At 34.0% G+C, this 22,570-nt stretch overlaps 1 protein-coding gene across 2 annotated transcripts; it reads left to right on the top strand.

Moving 5' to 3' along the window:
* Positions 1 to 378: 378 nt before the first annotated feature.
* On the top strand, positions 379 to 13,746 carry LOC111997566 (chromo domain-containing protein LHP1). 2 transcript variants are annotated; one of them, XM_024029668.2, is made up of 7 exons: positions 379 to 985; positions 1,188 to 1,213; positions 1,360 to 1,446; positions 1,921 to 2,024; positions 2,124 to 2,682; positions 13,273 to 13,333; positions 13,453 to 13,746. In XM_024029668.2, the coding sequence occupies exons 1-7, from the start codon at positions 599 to 601 to the stop codon at positions 13,525 to 13,527; spliced, it is 1,299 nt and encodes a 432-aa protein (XP_023885436.2). In that variant the 5' UTR covers positions 379 to 598; the 3' UTR covers positions 13,528 to 13,746. The 2 variants fall into 2 exon arrangements, with proteins under 2 accessions (XP_023885436.2, XP_065635022.1); XM_065778950.1 differs by having other exon boundaries at positions 383 to 446; positions 596 to 985; positions 1,921 to 2,682.
* The last annotated feature ends 8,824 nt before the right edge of the window (positions 13,747 to 22,570 follow it).

Genomic DNA, 22,570 nt, shown 5'->3' with positions numbered 1-22,570 from the left:
CGTTTGTGCCACGTTTAAAATACAAAGCATTTAACATGATCTAATCCCAAACACAGAGCATTTAACGCGATCTAATCCCTATCGAATATACTTCGCATCTTTTACTTAAAATGCACCAAAATATCCAACTCCAAGAGAATGAGATGCTTCTTTAATTACATACTTTTTTTTTATTCATTTTTGTAAACATGAAAATTTCTTTTTGAAAAAAAAAATGTTGGGTTAAAGATTTTGGAAAGAAAAAAAGGCGGGATAAGGAGGGAAAACGAATGTAGATAATCACAAAAAGAACCCCACGTCACCCAAAATAAACATTTTTTTAATTAAAAAAAAAACATTATATATAAAAAAAAAAGGTAGAAAAAGAAAAACCTTGCAGCCTGAAAAGTAACATTGTCATTTGGTTGGCGTGGGGTTGTGGCTTTGGGTTTGAGAGTTGAAACTCCGTAAGTAAAAAACACACAAAAACAAAACCAAATCCTTTGCAAAAACCCATTCATAAAAACACGCATAAAACTTTTTACTGTTCTTCTTTTTCCTAGTACCTTGTCTTAGATTGTATGTTTATGTTTGGTTATTTTTTTGCTTACAAAAGAAAATGAAAGGAGGAGGGAAGAAGAGGAACAATGGAGGCGTTGTAGGGTCTGAGCCAGCATTGGCTTCTCCAAATGATGCTGTTGTTGCTACCAATGGTGGTGAGTCATTGGTGGCAGATTTGGGTGAAAAGGATCAGACCCAGAAAGCAAAAGAGGTTGGAGAACAAGAAAAAATACAACAACTGCAACAACAGCAACAAGTTGAGCCTGAGGCTGAGGCTAAGGCTACTGAAGAGGGTGCAGCAGCAGCAGAAGAACAAGAGGATGAACAAGATGATGATGAAGAAGAAGATGGAGATGATGATGAAGATGAGGCTGCAACTGAGCGTCCAAAGCTCGACGAGGGCTTCTATGAAATCGAGGCCATTCGCCGCAAAAGGGTTCGGAAGGTAACAAAAACAAAAGGGTTTTGAGAAATATGTCAGATAAACCCAAATGCTTGTTAAAAATGTTAACTTTTTGAACTTTGTTTTGTGGTTATGTTCTTTTGATTGGTTTTTGGAGTTAATATAAATGATGGGTGTTTGTGTATTTCTTTTTTGTTTGTTTTGTTGGTGCTGGTGGATACTGAAATGTTGGGGGGGAAAATAGGGTCAGCTTCAGTATCTAATCAAATGGTGAGTCTCCCTCTAACCCCTTTTTATGATTGATTCTTACCTTGTGTTATTTTGTATGTATTGTTCGTTGGATGAAAAATCAAATAATTGTTGATTATGGATTACGGGAAATTGTTGTTGTGTTTTTTTGTTGTTGTATGTTAAAGGCGTGGATGGCCGGAGGCAGCAAACACCTGGGAGCCTTTAGAGAATCTCCAGTCGTGCTCTGATGTAATTGATGCATTTGAAGATAGGTACTTTCTTCTCTTTTGTTTCCATGATTTATGCGTATTATCATTTGGTTACCGAGAAAATGAGAGCTGAAAGGAAAGCATTTGCAAACGTTTTTTGCCGGTTAATTCACCAAAGTAAAGTGCTTATTTTGTTTACTTCTAGGCTGTTGTTTGGTTGAGCTTTATTTATTTATTTGGTGAGTTACACACACATCTAGAAGATTTTAAACCATGAACCCACCATCATTGCCAGTGAAGTTTATATATGAGAAGAAAGTTCCATTTGAATCAGTGCTTATTGGTCAGTTGTATAGCTAAGCTTAGCAGGGTATATTTATTTACTTAACTAACAAACAGCGGGGAATCCAAAGCTTTAAATCTGTTTTGCTTTCTTTTTCCTCACTTTTCTTATCAATTGAAGGATGTTAGGTACAGTCTATCTATTGAACTTTTTGTATTTATGAATGTATAATATTTTTTCTTCTGCTTTTGAAGCTTGCGATCAGGAAAGCATCGGAAACGCAAGCGTAAGCATGGGACCCCGCATACTCAACCCAAGAAGAAGCAGCAGCGTTCCACCTTTCCTGCTGATGTGACAGGTGTAGAAATAAACATTGTTAATGAAACTGTGAAATCTATCCCTCCCAACAAATCAATCCTAACTGATCTTTCTGCCTTCCCTCAATCTATGTATGAAGGAGATCGTAATGGGGATATCAAAGAAATTACCAAGCAAACTGGTGTTGAGAATGGTTGTGGGTATGTTTCTCAACAAAATGATAACAGCAAAGACGGAAATGAATACGATCCAAAGCTTAGTGAGCTTAAAACAATAATGTCTACCAATGAGGTCAACATGGATAAGCTTGCAATACATTTTGAAGAAGCCAAAGCTTTAGAGGGTGATGCGCCTGTGGATGGGGGGCCCAAGACTGACTGTATAGAACCAGCTCAGAGCAATCGCCGCATAGGAGCTAAGAGAAGGAAGTCTAGTTCTGTGAAGAGGTTTAAACAAGACTCTGGCTCACGTGAACCAGTTTTACAAAATGCAACAACCAGAAGCGGTGGCTCTTTCGGTAGAGTTCAACAACCATTTACTGGTAATCCTGGTTTCAGAGGGGAGAATTCAATTTGCAGGAATGGGACTGATGGTTACAAAGATGCATCTAATATCACCAGGATTATCAAGCCAATTGGCTATTCAGCTTCTGTGTCAAACAACATCCAGGATGTGTTGGTGACCTTTACAGCCATGAGGTTTGTAATCCAACTTCAATTTTAAATTCGCTGTACTGTTAAAAATAATTGTTTGTCATTTCTTTTCCTTTCTGCTCTTGCTAATGGGTAAAAATTGCGCCCCCCCTCCCCCCATCTGCAACATATGCCATAAAAACTTATGGGTCTACAACAGGGTTCTTTATAGTCTGTGTGGTTTTAAATTTTTTTTTTAAAATTATTATTTTTAAACTACTTTAGCATTTGATTGAGCTTATCTTTAAATCCCCTTCTTTTATCTAATAGTAAATGTCATGCGGACAACTTGTAGAGGATTTAGGTGTAGTCATAGATTACTTTACACATTGCATCAAATCTTGCTATCCCCTTGTTCACATCCTGTGTACTAGGGTGCTTCCTTTTTGGTATCAATATATCTTATTACTTATCAAAAAAAAAAAAAATCTATCTTCTTCTATATATGGATGGCTTATTGATGGCATACCTTGAAGTTTTTACTTTCTAGTTGCTCAAATACCTTAGATAACACAAATGCAGTGTCCAAAAATGTCAATTAATCAGTGACATGTTAATAATCATTTCTTTTTCAATTTTTTGATATTATTTGAAATATTGTGTTCTCATCATAGGATTTATAATATGCTAGTGACAACTTGAATCGGAAACTGTTTCTATAAGGTTTTTGATGCAGTACATTTTGATGCTTGCTAGATTTTTAATCTGGAGTTAGGTGAGTTGGGAAAATAAAAACTCCCTTTGATGCTTGTTAGAATTTTTGTTGGAACCATGATGTGTAAGGAAAAAAACTACTTTGTTGGGTTGATTAGAAAGAAAAAAAACTGCAAAGATTTACTATGTGGGATGCCTTGTGGCCAAGTATAATCAGGATTAGAGAAGAGTTTCAAGCCAAAGGCCTCTGCAGGGAACAAACTTAGTTGAAAAAAGTAGAAGTATAGACTTGAGATTAAACTTTTCTTAGGCAAGATTTTGGACACAATGGTTATGTATCTTAAAATTTAAAGATACGGGAACGATGGTTAGAACCATGGACCAACACAGGGATCAAACTTATGCAAACTGGATATTGAGGAAGTTTATGACCATGTTAAGTGGGCAACATTGTAGTCAAAGGTGAGATGGGCGCTTGCCTAGGTGTCTGGGCAAGGTGAGGCTCCACTAAGGCGCCTTTTTAGTGAGGCGCTTGCTTTTAGAGCCTAGGCTTGTAAGGTGATGCCTTAAGCCATGAAAAAGGCGCTAACACAAGAGCCTTATTTTACTTCAATAATAAATTATTATATTTATTTATAGCAGGTTGTTGTAATTGTAAAACCTATTATTAGATTATTAATTTAAAAAGACAGATATAAACCTATTGTTAGTCAAATTAATTTACAAAATTTGTTGTAAAACTTATTGTTAGATTAATTATTATTATTTTTGATAAGTATTATTGTTAGATTAATTAATTTTATATTGAAGCTTGTTGTAAAACCTTTTTTTTTTTTTTGGTGAGAAATAATGACAACATGCTACTAATCCCGTTGCTTAAACCCACTTCCCCTCCCCCCCCCCCCCCGCGCGATCCCCAAGCACTTTGTGCATGGAGAGGTGCCAATTCAGCCATCGTTAGAATAACTAATGGAGCATAAACCATGTTAAACCTATTTGAAATAATTTGATAGACCTAATTTCTTCATGCAACACATTGAAAAACACTTCATTATAATATTTCAATACACTAGGTACATATGGTTTAAATTCTATATGTATAATAAATATATTAAGAATTTGGTGCCTTGCTTTACTTGGGCTAGCGCCTTTTTGTCGCCTCGCTTTACTCGGGCTAGCACCTTTTTGTCGCTCACAGCTCGGGTGATAGAAGGCCTTGGCGCCTTAAGGTCGCCTTTGACTACGTTGGTGGGCAACTTTAATTTATCTTAAGGAAATGATGGGGTTTGGTGAAAGATGTAGATGTTGGATTTGTACTTGCATTTCTACTGTTTGCTTAGTTTTAGTAAATGGTTGCCCTTTTAGTTTCTTCAGTAGTTTGAGGGGTCTAGGATAGGGTAAATTGTTCTCCCAAACAAAGTGGAGAGATATAGAGAAAATTTTTGTGCGGTGATTTCGGAGATGAGTTCAAATACCATTTGGTGGGTTGGTATACAGTTTACACTTTCAACGCTAATGGTGGATTAGGTGTAAGGAGATAGGGACCTTTAATCAAGTGCTATTGGGGAATTCTTCTAAAAAAAAGTTTCTATTGGGGAAATGGTATGGTGGTTTGGGATGGAAGATACACATTTATGGAGGCATATAATCTATGTAGCACAGGTGCGTTTTTGGATTCGGGTGCGGGTGCGGGACTCGGCAATTTTTGAAAAAGTTGGGTGCGGGTGCGGCGATTAAAAAATTATTTAAAATATTTTTATTTAATTTTCTATATATTTTTACTATTAAAACATTCTTAAAAAACACATTACTATGCCTTGATTCACAAAACAAAACACAAAATGATTGTACTTTAAGTCAGTATCTTTGAGGTGGGAAATTTGTCCCCCGAAGCCGATTTCGGCTGTTCTAGCTTGATTCAAGGCTAATTTCGGCCGTTTTGGTCGCTAGCCGATATGATCCGATACGGCCTGATTCTGGCCGAATTAGCCCGGTTGGAATGCAAGATGCCAAAGAGATTTTCATGATTAGGAGTTGCATAACCACTGAAGATGGTCCTTTGGAATCTTGGATCATTGGCATGCATGGAGGGCACACGCAGAGTATACGACCCAACAGTGGATTTTAAATAAGATACCCTATAGACAGTTATTGAGTGGTGTAGTTATAATTTGATCCTGTCTTAAAAAAAGGAGGGGACATGTTTTGGGCATTTTGTGGTGCATATGAGTAGTAAAGGTTTCTGTGCTGTGGGAAACTACAGGAAAGGAATATTGTTGAGGGAAGTTGAAATTTTTTGATGATCAGGAATACTGCAACCTTAGTGCACACAGCAATGATGGTAGACAATGTGCATGCTTATAAAAGTTGATTGGTGGTGGGAAGAAAACTAAAATGATTGAAGGCATATGGTTTACTACATTGCTTCAGTCAAATACAGACTCAGGTTTCATACAGTAGTTGACAAGTATATTAAGGTTGAAGTTTTAGATATTAAGCTGAAGAAATGGTCATAAATTTCTAATTTTAGTCTTACAATATGTTTATGGGGAACTTCTCTTGTGAGAATGAAAAATGGTATCTCATTAAATTGGGACTTTGGTCCTTGTTTCCAGGAGCCATGGCTGTGGAATCTTTTCATGCCAAAGTTGATATATATATTAGCAAAGATAATTATAAATTACTTTAAACTTATTATAATTTAAACTTTAAACTTATAAATGGGTACTTATATATATATATATATATATTAGCAAAGATAATTTATAGATTTTCAGATCACAACATCATTGTCACCATCACATCCTCATCAAGGATTATGAGTCAGCGGCTCAAGGATTATGAGTTCTAGACAAACAGCCCCCAACTATTCGCGTAACCAAACACAGTTAACAAAAAATAGATCAAATGGTGTAGAAGCGCCTTTAAAACCCTTGAACCAATCTGTACCATCCATTATTAGGTCAACCTCCTTATAAAAGCCTACAATGCACATTTTCATCCTCCTGTCTCATTGCCAAAGTCTATGGTTTTCACTCTCTCAGCGCAGCATAGCTTAGCTTCACAGGACTCGGCCTTGTTTCATTTTTCTCATCTAGTTTTCTCCTTGTTTTCATTTTCTTCTGGGTTTTCGTTGTTTTCATTTATGGCCAAAACAGTCGGATTGCGCTGGTACGGCCAGTTTTCACCGGTACGGCTGGTACGCAGCCGGTACGACCGGTAATTTTTCCGGTACGAAACAGGGGTGTACTTGTACCGGTGCACTGGCCGGTATGGTATCACCCACACTGCTCTGAATGCCATCCCCTAGAGCTGCTCCAGACTAAGAATTGCTCCATGTGCACTTATGCATCTCTTCTCTAGATGGGGCTGAATGGGTCAGATGTCAGAGAAAATGAAGTAGGACAAATTGAGGGAATTTCTGTCTTTTTGTGGTGGGTTTAGGGTTAGGAAAGAAGAAGAATTAGAGAGAAATTAGTGGTGTATGAACAGTACCGGTGAACAGTAACTAAAAAAATGAAGACGAGGAAAAGAAAAAGAACGGAGGAGAAAGAGCCAACAAAGGCCAAGGTGGATATTGGATTGGTGCTACATGTGCAAGTGTAATGGTGAATCGGTTGATCATCTTTTTCTTCATTGTCCGGTTGCAATGGATCTATGGGCTATGGTGTCTGGTTTGTTTGGAGTGAGTTGGGTTATGCCCCAATTTGTAATGGGGCTTCTAGAATGTTGGTAAGGCAGTTTTGGTCGTCATCGAAATGGGTATATATGGTTGATGGTTCCCCATTGCTTATTGTGGTGCATTTGGAGGGGGAGAAATAGTCGGTGCTTTGAAGATAAGGAGAGATCCATATTTGACTTGAAACTATTTTTCTTTAGAACTTTAATGGATTGGTTGGCTGCATTGCGGAACCAATCATTTTTATCTTTTCTTGATTTCTTAGATTCTGTAATTTTCGTTCTTGATTGTTTCAACCATTGTACACTACTTGTGTACTAGGGTGTTCCCTTTTTTTGTCATCAATAAACTTATTACTTATCAAAATAATTTTATTAGTCAACACTCTCTCCTTTGAATACATTGAGCACCATATATATGGAGACTCTTTCTTGTACTAGGTAATAATAGAACTTCTAGTAGCATTAGGACTACTAGTTTGACTAGTGAAATAAAACCTAATAAATATTAACTTGGAGCCGTAGAAANTGTGGAATCTTTTCATGCCAAAGTTGAGAGCAGGATATCAATAAGGTATCCCCTTCATTTAAAGATCAGCAACTAATGTCTTGTGTCTTTGAAGAAAGATTGAGACCCCATGTTTTGACTCTGAATCAAGAAAGTCAATACCGTACCGGAGGCTGTACTGGTTTGGCCACGGTACAATATATTTTGGGTATCAATTAATACGGTGTACTATTTCGGGTTTACTGCTATTTTTATATATATATATATATATAGACACATGCACTCATTAGGACCATAATAATTTTATATATATATATATATATTAGCAAAGAAAATTTATAAGTTTAAAGTTAAAAAAATATTATCTAGCAAAGATATAAATTAAAAATTATATATATATTAGCAAAGATAATCTATAAATTATCTTTGATATATATTATATATATATTAGCAAAGATAATTATAAATTACTTTAAACTTATTATAATTTAAACTTTAAACTTATAAATGGGTACTTATATATATATATATATATATTAGCAAAGATAATTTATAGATTTTCAGATCACAACATCATTGTCACCATCACATCCTCATCAAGGATTATGAGTCAGCGGCTCAAGGATTATGAGTTCTAGACAAACAGCCCCCAACTATTCGCGTAACCAAACACAGTTAACAAAAAATAGATCAAATGGTGTAGAAGCGCCTTTAAAACCCTTGAACCAATCTGTACCATCCATTATTAGGTCAACCTCCTTATAAAAGCCTACAATGCACATTTTCATCCTCCTGTCTCATTGCCAAAGTCTATGGTTTTCACTCTCTCAGCGCAGCATAGCTTAGCTTCACAGGACTCGGTTTTTCCTCATGTTTTTTCCTTGTTTTTCTTTTCTTCTGGGTTTTCGTTGTTTTCATTTATTGGCCAAAACAGTCGGATTGCGCTGGTACGGCCAGTTTTCACCGGTACGGCTGGTACGCAGCCGGTACGACGGTAATTTTTCCGGTACGAAACAGGGGTGTACTTGTACCGGTGCACTGGCCGGTATGGTATCACCCACACTGCTCTGAATGCCATCCCCTAGAGCTGCTCCAGACTAAGAATTGCTCCATGTGCACTTATGCATCTCTTCTCTAGATGGGGCTGAATGGGTCAGATGTCAGAGAAAATGAAGTAGGACAAATTGAGGGAATTTCTGTCTTTTTGTGGTGGGTTTAGGGTTAGGAAAGAAGAAGAATTAGAGAGAAATTAGTGGTGTATGAACAGTACCGGTGAACAGTAACTAAAAAAATGAAGACGAGGAAAAGAAAAAGAACGGAGGAGAAAGAGCCAACAAAGGCCAAGGTGTATTGGATGGTGGTGCTACATGTGCAAGTGTAATGGTGAATCGGTTGATCATCTTTTTCTTAATAACTAAGGTACTTAGGATCCCCTAGAAGATTCTAAGACTCAATCAAATTACCAAAATACCCCTAATTCACAAGAATTGCAGAAATTACAGATTTGCCCCTGAATATAAAATTGACCATAACTAATAAAATGAAAACCTAAATAAAAGGTTTTTTTAATCCTAAAAGACTCTGACCATTAAATCACACAATTTTCACTTAATTGGACTTCACATGTGGACCCCATAAAATTATTCTTCAATAGGCGAATTTGCAAAACAAGAGCAAATTGTTCTTTCATGGTTGCATCAGAAAAACGAAGGGCATGTTCAACACACTAATAATGATTACTTAGGAATAGGAATAAGTATTGCAAGGAATATAAGAAGCTGTAACCCCTTTTGTAGTAGTTTTTTCTTTTAATGAAGTATTTTACTGATAAAAAAAAAAAAATATATATATATATATATATATAAGAATTTGTAATGGAATTACTATTCCTATGCATCTGTTTTGGTGGTAAACATGAATAGAACCATGAATCTTTAATTCACAATATGGTATAACATGATTTGATGATATAATGGAGTTATATTCCAATCAAATGTCCCAAAATACCCTTATATATTATATTTATACTCATTGTGGGTCTTGTTTATTGTGTATACTTTAATTAATATCGTTGACCTTTGTTCAAAATTCCTGTCTCCATAACTGCTAAAAATAAAAACTGACAGCTTCTCCCCTAGATATTAAATTCTAATGAACGATAAATTTACATGCTTGAATAAAATGATGAAATATAAAAAAGCTTGACTTTTTTTTTTTTCTTTTCTTCTTTCTTTAAAGAAATAATACTTGTTTCATAAGTTAATACATAGTAATTTTTGAATTCCGTTGCTGTTTCCATCTTTGTTCTTCTTTCTCTCAAGCATGATTATATGTTTGGTGCATGAATTAATGCTGCTGTCAGATCAAACATTGCTTTTATGGCTTGCATAATCATTTTGGGCACGTCTTGCATATATAGGCTAGAATCTGATATTCCTGCTAGATCTTCATTGCTCTACTATTGATTTTACCAATAAGGCTAATTCTTTCACTTCTATGATATTGATACCATTTCTACATGTATGGGAAATTTTATGTAATTTTCTTGTCATAAAATTTCTTGAGTAATATATATTTCTTATAATTGAATGCTAAGTAATGGGTTGCATCATTACAGCTGCATGTATCATATATGTTATCTTATATATGACATTTATATTTGGCAACCCAATGGTGATTGGGTGGTTTCTGAAAAGTAACATGGTTTCTGGTGATTACTTACCATATTTTTATGATTAATTGGAGAATATGACCTTTTGTTCTAGTTTCCTGGTGATAAGTTAAGTGTATTTTTCCTTGAATGGTTGTCTTCCTACCCTGCATGACCTCATAGGAACTGTGTTTTCTCTTTAGGCATATGGTTTGATAAAGACACTGTATTGCTCATTTGCTCTAAGACTTTATGTTTTACATAGAAGAAATAAAGTCAATTTCAGTGAGAAGGGAAGCGGGAATTGTGCAAGTTAGTTAACAATTTGTTTATGTTATTGCACACGAATCAAATGACTGAATGAGTCCATTAGTGGTAATTTAATATTGACTTATTTCCAACGTATATTCCAGATGTACTCTTGAGATTTTAGAGTTTGTTCAACCTGTAATTTACTCTCTCTCTCTCTCTCTCTCTCTCATGCACCCACACACACACAATCAATTTGAGACTAGGAAATGATCAATTCGAGTCCAGGTGGGATTTTCCTGATTATAGGTTCTGGAATAGGTCATCAAACCTAATTAATTGCAGCCAGGTGGAATAAAGATGCACTTGATGCTTGATGTAAGCATCGAGTAATTCATTACACATGCATATGCTCAGGGTAATGGGTTCTGGATATACTTTTCAAATTTCTCCTCCCATTTTGTTGAGACTAGGAAATGATCAATTTGAGACCAGGAGGGATTTTCATGATTATTTGGCCAGATAAAATTTCCACCCCCAAAGGAAGGTCAATTAGATATGTCTCATCTATGAATTCTAAAAATTCATCCATTTCCGGAGTAGGTCTTTCTACTCCTGTCCTTTCACTAGGGAGATGAGCAAACAACATTTATTCCCAAGCAATGCAACACAGAGCATTCTATCACCTATGACCTTTGCCCCTTAGCTCCTTGATTTAGCCATGGAAGATTAATTTATTACTACTTTGCAAATTTGCGTATTCATGACATTTGAAGGGGCCCATCCATGAAGTTCAATTAAAGTAATAGCCATGTGGTTTTGAAGGTCTAGTTATGTGTGTTCCAGGTTCAAAACAACTTTTTATCTGGCTTTATATTTAACAAGTTTTGGTCAATTTTGCATTCATAGGCTAAACTGTAATTTCTACAATTTCTTCGAATTAAGGGTCTTTTGGCTTTAGTTGAATCTAGAATTTTCTAGGAGTTTTTAAGCATTTTAGGTTTTATTTTCTTTGTCCTGGTTAGTCTTTTATTGGGTTTTTAGTTCACTGATCAAACTAAAGAGTCCTAATGCTAGTACAAGAAAGAGTCCATATATATAGATGGAATTTATTAATAAAAATATTGAGTGTTTTGAGCATTTAGGCATGTTGGCCTTTGTGTGTTCTTTTCTTCCATTTGTTCTTATGATACTGTTCACATCCCCTGAAAGCCATAAAGTTCTACCTTTTCTTTCTTCTCTACAACCCCAAATCAATTTATTTCTAAAAATCTATCAAAACCCCAAAACCCCACATGCTTCCTTTTATTGAATAGCCATCAAATAACTCACCAAACCACCTTTTAATTTGTAAAGCAACACCCTAACCCTTTCTCCAACAATTATAAACTCTAGTTCCACAAAGCTTCATAAATTCTTAACCCACCAAAAGACACAAAGGACAAATTCTGCCACCCCCCATAAATAGACCTCATCCTATTATGATTCGGTCCATAAAACCCTTGTGAACACCTATTGAAAGCCATCTTCAACATAGCAAAACAAGATTGAAATGGTGAAGGTACCTGACCAGCTATCACTTTTTTCAACCACTCTTTCATCCTACATCAACAGTATCCCTCTGAATGCCCACCACTCAGAGCCTCCCATTCCACAAAAGGACCACCCCACAAGCTTCTAATGACCCAATCAATCAAATCTTCAATCTTTGTTTTGTGGAGGCACATAATATCATCTCTCTACTCTCTAAAGACAATGCCTGATAACTTCCCTCTTCATTGGGTCATTTATGCAAATGATATTCCAATAGATTAACTTCATTAATGATCAGTAGGGCCACAGATTTCCTTCAATATGCCCTTCTATTAATCCTGGACCTCCCAGCATCATAATTGATTGAAGTTTCTAGATTTCTAGAAAAAAAAACCCCACCCTACAGTCCCGAAGCGCCTCACCATCTCTCACGCTCTAAAGGAATTTACTAACAGATGAAGTCTTGATTGCATTGGCTCTTGCTAGTTCCTGGTTTCCTGAGCACTCTGATCTACTATTAATTTTTAAGAAAATGTTCGATGCTTCGATTTCAAAGCCCTCAATTTGAACAACCATGTTTACACCTTGAATTGGATTGCACACCTATTTTTAGATGTCCAGATTGCCAAGGTCTCCCATGCCATCAAAGTGATTTTCCGCACCTACTCTTGGGTCTAATTTAGTAAGTGGTTCTAAATTCAGGGGGCTACTGGGGCTTGTCTTCTCGTAGTCTCCCCCAACCAATGAGTCTGTTGCAGGCAACAGTGCTAACTGTTTATCCTCGGCCTCCTCTTCAGATAAAAAATGGGCTGCATCTTTGAAAAGAAAAGCCTTTGGATATTTAGATTATTAGTTGTAAAGAAAATTTCTTATCAAAAAAAAATTTCTTAAAAGATTAAAACTGGGAGAATGAAACAGGTTTTGTGATTGATGCTTAATAATATGGACCATTATATTGTTTACCGACATATGCTTAGAAGGGTTCTCTTTGTAGGTCACTAGACTTCTCAGTTGACTTTTTCTTCACTAGGACAATTGGTTTGGCTCAAATTTAAGGCTGGTTGAAGCTGGTTATTCATTTGAACTTTGCAAAATCACAGCGACTGTAATATGCAGGATTTTGGTTCTGGTAGAATTAATAAATAGTCTTGGTGAATTCTGATCATGTAGCATGCCTCTGAAGCTTTGTATTTTCTTCTCTTAATAAAGAAATCTAGAAGTATTTAAGCTCCTTTGTTGAACTCAAATTGGTTTGTTTGTATGGATTCATGTTTTTCGGTACTTGTCTTCATAGCCTGATTATTATGTGGTTGCTTTGATAAAGGTCTGATGGAACAGAAGTGATGGTAGATAACAAGTTTCTCAAGGCTAACAATCCACTTCTGGTAACTCTCATTCCATGTTGTGATTATATTCTTCCTTATCAACATTGCATTTAATTAATGAATGTCATTACTAGTCTGTTGTCACTATTGCTCTTATGTATACTATTTTCTCTTTCCAGTTGATCAACTTTTATGAGCAACATCTGCGGTACAGTCCTACATCATCCTTGGACAGAGGTATAGATGGAGAGTGAGTTTAACCAGATCTGCAGCACCTTTGCAGTTAGCTGTATACAGTGATGTACTTTTGTAGTTGCAGGAGATAGTGCAGGATAACAAAATGCAGTCTTTGGTAATAATAGTGTAAAACTTAGTTATATACTAGCAGCCTCTCTGTATCTCTTTTTGATTACATGTGTAAGATCTGGATAGTTAACATGAAGATGATTAGATAATCAAGTTTACTTTCGACATTCTGTATTTTGTGATTAAAAATACACATCGATGAGAGAGGTTGCCAGGGGTCGTCTGAGTGGTGGTGCAGGTCGCAGTTGGGTTGGGGGTGAGAGAGAGAGAGAGAGAGAGAGAGAGAGAGAGAGGGGTTGGGTTGTGAGGCAAAATCTTACGATCAAACTGAATATTTTCAGGTTGACACCAAACACCTAGAATTGGAAAAAATTTTTAGTTTGAAACAAACACAACCTAAGTCATTTCTATTTGGTGACTCTGCTTCTGCTTCTGCTCTGTTCTATCTCTATTCCTTATATATATGTTATTTGTTAATGTGTAAATGGTATTTGTGTGCATGTATGTATGGAATTGCTAACAAAAATTTGTAAGAAATGAAGTTAAGTACTCAGAATTAAAGAAAAAGGTGTTCCACGACAGACTAACTACCATGCTGTCAAGTTTATAGCAACTTCTCCCCTGATTTCTTTTTAATCTGGGAAAGAATTTTCTATGATGTTTATTTATTTATTTTAAAATTTTGTGATATGATCTTACGGTCACATTGCTTCAAACTTTACTTCCTTTTCTCTATGGATCAGGAAAAAAGAAAAAGAAAAAGAAAAAGAAAAATTACAGACAAATTTTGCCATAACTATGAAGTAGTCATTTGTGAGTCTTGGAGAAAAATTGGTGGATATTTGGGAAAGTTTTGTTTATTACTCAACTATCTCATTAGGTTCTAACAATGTTGGGGCTAGAGCGACGTTAACAAGACGCTTTGCCTTTAAATTCTCTGAATATAATATGATATATGTGTTTACCTTACAGTGTGAGGGGATTTTACCTTGAAATTTGAACTCTACTGAAGAGGATAGATGTCAATTGGTCATATGGGTGTCACTTGATCATACTTAATGTTGAATTAATCTTTGAATACTATCAGTATTAGAGATACAAGCTTTCTAAGAGTTTATTTATTTATTTTGATAATTTGATAGTTGGGTGGGTAAAGATTTGAACTTTAGATGTCTTTATTGGAAACACCTCCTAAGAGGTGTTAATTAAATTACAAAACTCGTCAGAGAATTAAACTCCTTGAAAGCATTTAAAAATAGTTTTCCTTTTCCATTGGACTATTATTCTTGTCATGTAGTAAATATACAGTTATGAGGAAAACAAATTCTTTTAAAGATGTTTCAATTGAATTATAAAATTCTTGTAGGAAAATCAAACTTTTTGAAGGCATTTAAAAACAGTTGTCCTTTTTCATTGGACACTTTTTTCTTGTCATCTAGTAAATTCAAAGTTACGAGGAAAACAAATTCTTCTAAACAAATGGTTCCTAACATTCCTTTCTTCATCGAAAATAACTTAAAGTAAATCAAAAGTTATAAGGTAAAAAGAAAAAAAAAAATCATGTAATCCTTACATTCCTTTCTTCCTGGAAAGTAACTCTATCTTATATAGGGTTTCCATTGTTTCAATGTATAATATTTTCCTCATAGATGTGTTTGATAACATGTATATATAGGAAACATAATTTGTTATTTATTTATTTATTTTTATTGTATAGTGGGAACCTTCAAAATAATTTTCTAATGATTGGTTGTGAAAATTTCAATGTCTTTATCTCAAGAGTGAAAATTTCAACACATCAACACAAACACACCTAATTTTTTATGAGTTAATTTCCGTCTCAATTCATCTTAGACAAAATAAGCCTGTTCCGGTTAGCCTCTAAGCAATTATTATACAATATAAATACTTATTTGTGGAGAAAATTAAAGATATTGATGTAGAGACGTTGGCATAGCTCAACTAATTATACACTAACCAAATAAAAGAACCAAAATTTTGTCTAGAAGTCATCTCCACCTGCAACTACCCAAATTCTTTTTGTATCTTATCCAAGGAATTACATCATATCACACTTTTTTAACCCTCAAGATGGTTGTGCATGCGCACCTACTAGAAAAATCATAGAGCTAGTTAGAGAGCAATGGGGGAGAAAGGGCCATCTCCATTGGTACCTTCTCTTGTGGTTGCAGCCTTAGGATGGTTCATCTGTGGACCAACCCTAGCAACCCTTCTGGAAAGTATGGTTTCTGTATTGAGGATTGGAGAAGAAATAGAAGGCAGGGTGGCCTTCTCTGTTTTGATGCTGATGCTTCTTTTTCTTTTATTGTTTGTATACTTGCTCTCCTCATATTTTCCCACTCTTGGTATGTCATCTTTTGCTAGTACTCAACAAGCCAGTGGCTCTGATGCTGATGGCTTTGGGTTTGGGTTTGGGTTTGGAACATTACTTTTGCTTGTGCTTTTCTTTATTTTGTGTAATCTGTTCTGAGCTCTTACCATGCTTGTATTGCCCATCTGTACAAACAAAGAAAAAGAAAAAGGCTATGCAATTACAAAGGTTGTGTGGACCATTAACTATATGCTTCCCAATTTTTGCATTTTTCTGTTACTTCTTGAAGTTGATGGCATGCTATATCAGATATCCCAAGTGTGCAGGCGTGCACTGGTCACTGGTGAGAGTGCAATGATTATTTTTCACTAATATTTATTTTACAAAAGCTCAAAAAAATATAAATATAGTAAAATAACGTAGTGTTTTTTTTTTTTTCAAACCATTTCATAATAAAGATTTATTAGTAAATTGCATCGACCTTGACTAAGGTTTTTTGTTATTATACTCATATCTCCTCTGGTTTGGAATAAGATAGTCACATTCTTTAAAATGCAAACTATTTACATTGAATTCCCTTAGATGATTGAAAAAAATGCTTTAAAAAAATATTGAATTAACTATCGCACACTCTATTTAAGCTGTCATCCACAACCCATAGGTAATTAGGGATTTGTTTTTGTTTTTTTTCAGCCATCAAAGAGAGGTTAGTGTAAATATAAGGGAGTAAGTGTATTATTTCAAATTAGAGGGGAGGGGAGGTAAGTGTGATAGCAAAAAATCTTAGAGGAGGCTAGTGCAATTTTCCCAAAGTTTTACCCATTCATGTTGAAATATCAAATCATTTAAAATTTATTGTTTTTGCATATTTCAATCATCAGGCTTACCTACATATATAACTTGACGGAGCTTGTGAGAGTTTTGAGGTTTAATAGTAATGGCAAATTGCAATTTAGGGGTTATTATTGCATACTCCTAGAGTATACTCCATTTATCCGACATAGGGGTGGATCTCACTCAAGGAGTATGCAATAATTTTACGCAATTTAGAATAGGTTATTTATGAACTTTATATAATTCTTTTTTCCTGTTTAAATTTCCTAAGATAGCTGAGCTTTAGCAAAACAAGGAATGCTGGAAAGTACAAATAAGTACTTATGGAGAAACGAAACGAGGAATATAACTTCAATCCAGAAAGATCGCAATTAAAAGCAAGTTGCAACACTGAAACAAGAGGGAAAGCTTCCACATAATTAGCTAGATTATCTTTCTAAAAAAATAAAAATAAAATAAAATTAGCAAGATTAGGTACAAAGGATAATAAACTAATATTAAATGGCGGCAAAGTTTATCCAACTTTGAAAGTAACAATTATAATGGATAACTAAGAAACAGTTCCAAAATCAGTAAAAGGGATGGCAAACCCAATACAAAACCATTTACCCACTCAAACTTAAATATTAATTGGGTTAAATGGGTATTAACCCTATTAACATAGGTATTAATTGGCTTTTGGCTAGGTACCCAATTAGAGTCAACTATCATTTACCCAAATCACTCAACTCTAAAATCCCTAAAACCACTAAAAGACCAAAATATCCTTGGCACCACAAAAGAAAAAAAAAAAAAACCCCCAAAGAATATGAACGAGGTCAAATTTTTCTTCCTTTTTTCAGAAAAATTGCAAATCTTAAATGGGTTTTGATTGGATTCTTAAATCTTAAGTGGTAGGTTCAAACCAATCTGATTGTGTTCTTCAGTTTTTTTTCCAAGCTAGTTTGGGTTCTTATGAATTGTGTTTCGGTTCCAAATCATGATTTTTGTGTGCTTCCTTTTTAAGTTATGAAACTTTTTTTTTTTTTGAGGTTTCCTATTTGGATCCCCAGTATTGCTCTGCCGTTGCTCTTTTGAAAGGATTCACTTAATTAGTTGAATTGTTCTTTATGTTAATATTTACATACATACCATTCATTTTCCTATAATATATAACATGGGAAATGGGATTTTTTTTATTCTCTTTTATGTCTTAAAATGTGAGATGAGATTTACTTAAACCAGATTATGCCTTTGTATGGAAACCAAGAACAACAAGATTCAGTTATATCTTCTTTTGTGTGGCTAGGCTTGTTCTAATCGGCTTTCTATATTAGATATGATTGAGCTAGCCTGTTCTCTCCCTAATGAAGCTTTTGTTTTAATTCAATTGGCGATGTGGAGTCGGTGTCATAGGTCCCAAATTGTTTTGATCAAGATATGGCCAATCCAATAATTTGGCAAGTTTGTTCTTTTGTTCTTCCCTAATAGGCTTTTTATTCATGACAAAATGAAAACTGATTTGAAATGGCCAAGTTGTGAATTTCTGAGGTCCATTAGTTAGCCATATAGGTTGATTAAGTGTATTAAGTACTGTATGAATTCTTATCATGCATCCAAATGGGAAGTTTTAGTTTTGAAGCAGGTGACCTACCCTGCAGTTGTCATCCTGGATAATATATAATTATGTTATCTCATGTTCATACTAATAATATCTTTGTGTCATAATGTTTTTAGCTCTAAACTCTATTTTTTTGGGTAACTTTTTAGTCATAAACCTGCATTCGTTATATTAAGTAGCACTGAAATTTACATGAGAATGAATGACTAAAAGGAAGCACAGATTAAAACAGAGTTTCTAATGCTCTTTTTTGTGGTTTTTTTTTTTTTGGGGGGGGGGGGGGTTGGACTTGTGCCCTTTGCATTACATGCCAACAAAGTTTTGTTAATGGTTAGAACGAGTGTTCTCAAGATGTATATTCTTNATTGTTTGAGTTGCAAATCATTATAAAGTCTATCTTTTATTCTTATTGTTTCATTTTAATTAGGTTTAAGATAAACATTATAGTTGTGATAAGTTTTGATTATCATCATACTCTCCTTTTTCCTAAGAGTTAAGGGATGAGAAATTTGAATAGTAAATTTGAAACTAATAATGTATAGTTATATATTAGACAAATATAACCGGCTATAACAAAAGTTAGAAGAATATGGTTCACCTTAAAAAATATTAATGAAACACACCAAAAATAATAGACTTCTATATTTGTAAAGGTTAAAAAAAAAAATACTTGTAGAAATTTTATAAAATTTAAAAAAAAAATACTTGAAGTAATTGTTGCTTTTAATATATTACATCTCATTACATAATATTTATATATTCTCATGCATCACATGGGTCTACGAGTAGTTAACTCGAAACCAATTCAAGGGTCTTTAATTAATTAAGTCATGAAACCAACATATTCGAACCAAAGATTCTTAGACTCAAAAATTTGGTAAGGGGTGGGAAGGTATTAGACACCTCTTACACTATCTATCCAAAAGATAATACCTTAATTTAATTTAATTTAATTCAAACGTTAACATTTTAGGGAAAACAAATTAAATACTTGGCATTTTATTTTTTTTAAATATTTTGTACAATATATATATATATATATTATGTGAGTATTTTATTTACATATAACATATCATGTGAGTATTATTGTAAAGTGAATATAAAAGCAAGACATGTGAAATACATATGTAAGTAGCACGTGAAGAATAAATTAAATATGTATAACTAGCATGTGAGTATAATATTTACTACATATCTAACATGTAAATATGCACATAAAAAATACAAATTTTAAAAATATTTTTAAATTTTAAAAAATAAATAAAAAATAAAAAATAAAAAAAGGATGAGAGGAAGGGTGTCATCTATTAGCACTTTATTCTTCAAATTCTCATTCTCATGCACAAACACAATGAACCAAAACATTAGTTCAAAGGGGAGAGGAGAGTATGTTAGCTTGATAGGGGTTTATTGGTTCAATGGAAATAAACCATAGACACAAACTTCAAAAAAAAAAAAAAATGTGCAGCTTCAAAAGGTTCAAAACAATGCACATAAAAAATGATTTTTGTCATTTTAAAGGTTTCGAGGTTATTTTTGTGTTTTTAGATATTTCAGGAGTACTTTGGTCATTTTAGAGGTTTGGGGTTATTTTAGTCATTTTAAAAGTTTCAGTGTATTTTTATCCTTTTGGAGGCTTCAAGGTATTTTTGGTTGTTTTAGAGGTTTTAGGGGTTTGGTTATTTTTTAGGTTTTAGGGGTATTTTGGTCGTTTTGGAAGTTTTGAGGGTATTTTAGTAATTTTAGAGGTTTCAAAATATTTTTGGTCATTTTAGACGTTTCGAGGGAATTTTGTCATTTTAGATATTTTTAAGTATTTTGGCTCATTTTAAAGTTTTAAGGGTATTGTGGTCATTTTAGAGGTTTTGAGGGTATTGTGGTCATTTTAGAGGTTTCTAGGTATTTTGGCTCATTTTAGAGATTTTTGGGGAATTTTTATTGTCATTCTAGATATTTCAGGTGTATTTTGGTCATTTTAAAGGTTTCCAAGTATTTTAGCTCATTTTAGAGATTTTGGGAGTATTTTGGTCATTTCAAAGGTAATGGGTATTTTTTTGTCATTTTAGAGATTTTCAGGTGTATTTTGGTCATTTTAAATGTTTCATAGGTATTTTATTTGTTTTAGAGGTTTTTAGGTATTTTTGATCATTTTAGAAATTTTGAGAGTATTTTAGTCATTTAGAAGTTTCTAGGTATATTTGATAATTTGAAATTATTCTCCCTCCCATTGAACCTACCACTTAAGATTTCAGAATCCAATAAGAAAAACAGCAAAACCCATACCAAATCAACAAAACCCATACAAAATCAAGTGACTGACGTCCCAAAAAACCCAAACCCATTGATATTTCGAAATTGAAAATAGGGGAGAACCACCAAATCATGAGAAAACAAACCTTGAGATTGTAACACTACACTAACGGCGGATTCGACATCTTTTTCAGGCTCTAAAAACAACTCCGGTGATGACTGTGGCGGAATGGAGCTCCGGTGTGAGGACAAGGAAGAGAGTTTGCCCCTGGTTTTCCATTCGGAGAAGAAGCTTTGAACATGTTTGAGGAATATTTGGGGTTTTAATTGGGTTATAATTGCGTGTAATAAGGTGTATTGTGTCTAAATGTTTTTGCTGACATGTTGCTTTAGGATTGGCTGGCGTAAAAGGTATCTTTTACGCCAGCTCCGGATGTAACTTATTCTCTAAAGGGATGACAAACCCAGTACAAAACCATTTACCCACTCAAACTTAAATATTAATTGGGTTAAATGGGTATTAACCCTATTAACATAGGTATTAATTGGCTTTTGGCTAGGTACTCAATTAGACTCAACTATCATTTACCCAAATCACTCAACTCTAAAATCCCTAAAACCACTAAAAGACCAAAATATCCTTGGCACCACAAAAAAAAAAAAAAAATCCTCAAATTATCAAATATACCTAGAAACTTCTAAATGACTAAAATACTTTCAAAATTTCTAAAATGATCAAAAATACCTAAAAACCTCTAAAACAAATAAAATACCTATGAAACATTTAAAATGACCAAAATACACCCGAAAATCTCTAAAATGACAAAAAAATACCCATTACCTTTGAAATGACCAAAATACCCCCAAAATCTCTAAAATGAGCTAAAATACTTGGAAACCTTTAAAATGACCAAAATACACCTGAAATATCTAGAATGACAAATAAAAATTCCCCAAAAATCTCTAAAATGAGCCAAAGTACCTAGAAACCTCTAAAATGACCACAATACCCTCAAAACCTCTAAAATGACCACAATACCCTTAAAACTTTAAAATGAGCCAAAATACTTAAAAATATCTAAAATGACCAAAATTCCCTCGAAACGTCTAAAATGACCAAAAATATTTTGAAACCTCTAAAATTACCAAAATACCCTCAAAACTTCCAAAACGACCAAAATACCCCTAAAACCTAAAAAATAACCAAAACCCCTAAAACCTCTAAAACAACCAAAAATACCTTGAAGCCTCCAAAAGGATAAAAAATACACTGAAATTTTTAAAATGACTAAAATAACCCCAAACCTCTAAAATGACCAAAGTACTCCTGAAATATCTAAAAACACAAAAATAACCTTGAAACCTTTAAAATGACAAAGATCATTTTTTATGTGCATTGTTTTGAACCTTTTGAAACTGCACATTTGTTTTTTTTTGAAGTTTGTGTCTATGGTTTATTTCCATTGAACCAATAAACCCCTATCAAGCTAACATACTCTCCTCTCCCCTTTGAACTAATGTTTTGGTTCATTGTGTTTGTGCATGAGAATGAGAATTTGAAGAATAAAGTGCTAATAGATGACACCCTTCCTCTCATCCTTTTTTTATTTATTTATTATTTATTATTTATTTATTTATATATTTATTTTTTATTTATTTTTTAAAATTTTTAAATTAAAATATTTTTTAAAATTTGTATTTTTATGTGCATATTTACATGTTAGATATGTAGTAAATATTATACTCACATGCTAGTTATACATATTTAATTTATTCTTCACGTGCTACTTACATATGTATTTCACATGTCTTGCTTTTATATTCACTTTACAATAATACTCACATGATATGTTATATTGGATGAGGAGGCAGAAATGTCCCTCCAAAAAGTTCGTCCACAAGGCTCGTCCAAGCCATGGGGAGGTCGTCCAAGCCATGGGGAGGTCGTCCAGCCAATAGAGTCGATACTCGTCCT

Source organism: Quercus suber, unplaced genomic scaffold, assembly GCF_002906115.3.
Source record: "Quercus suber isolate HL8 unplaced genomic scaffold, Cork oak 2.0 scaffold_194, whole genome shotgun sequence".
In the NCBI taxonomy this organism is placed as follows: Eukaryota; Viridiplantae; Streptophyta; class Magnoliopsida; order Fagales; family Fagaceae; genus Quercus; species Quercus suber.
Note: the sequence above shows the minus strand (reverse complement) of the source record. Positions and strands in the feature narration are given on the sequence as shown.

What these genes read in the sequence shown, in the direction of transcription:
- LOC111997566 (XM_065778950.1), top strand. Translation starts at nt 599, where the DNA reads ATGAAAGGAGGAGGGAAGAAGAGGAACAATGGAGGCGTTGTAGGGTCT. An exon ending in GCCGCAAAAGGGTTCGGAAG is followed by an intron (nt 986 to 1,187) that starts GTAACAAAAACA and finishes GGGGGAAAATAG; the next exon opens with GGTCAGCTTCAGTATCTAAT. An exon ending in CTTCAGTATCTAATCAAATG is followed by an intron (nt 1,214 to 1,359) that starts GTGAGTCTCCCT and finishes TGTATGTTAAAG; the next exon opens with GCGTGGATGGCCGGAGGCAG.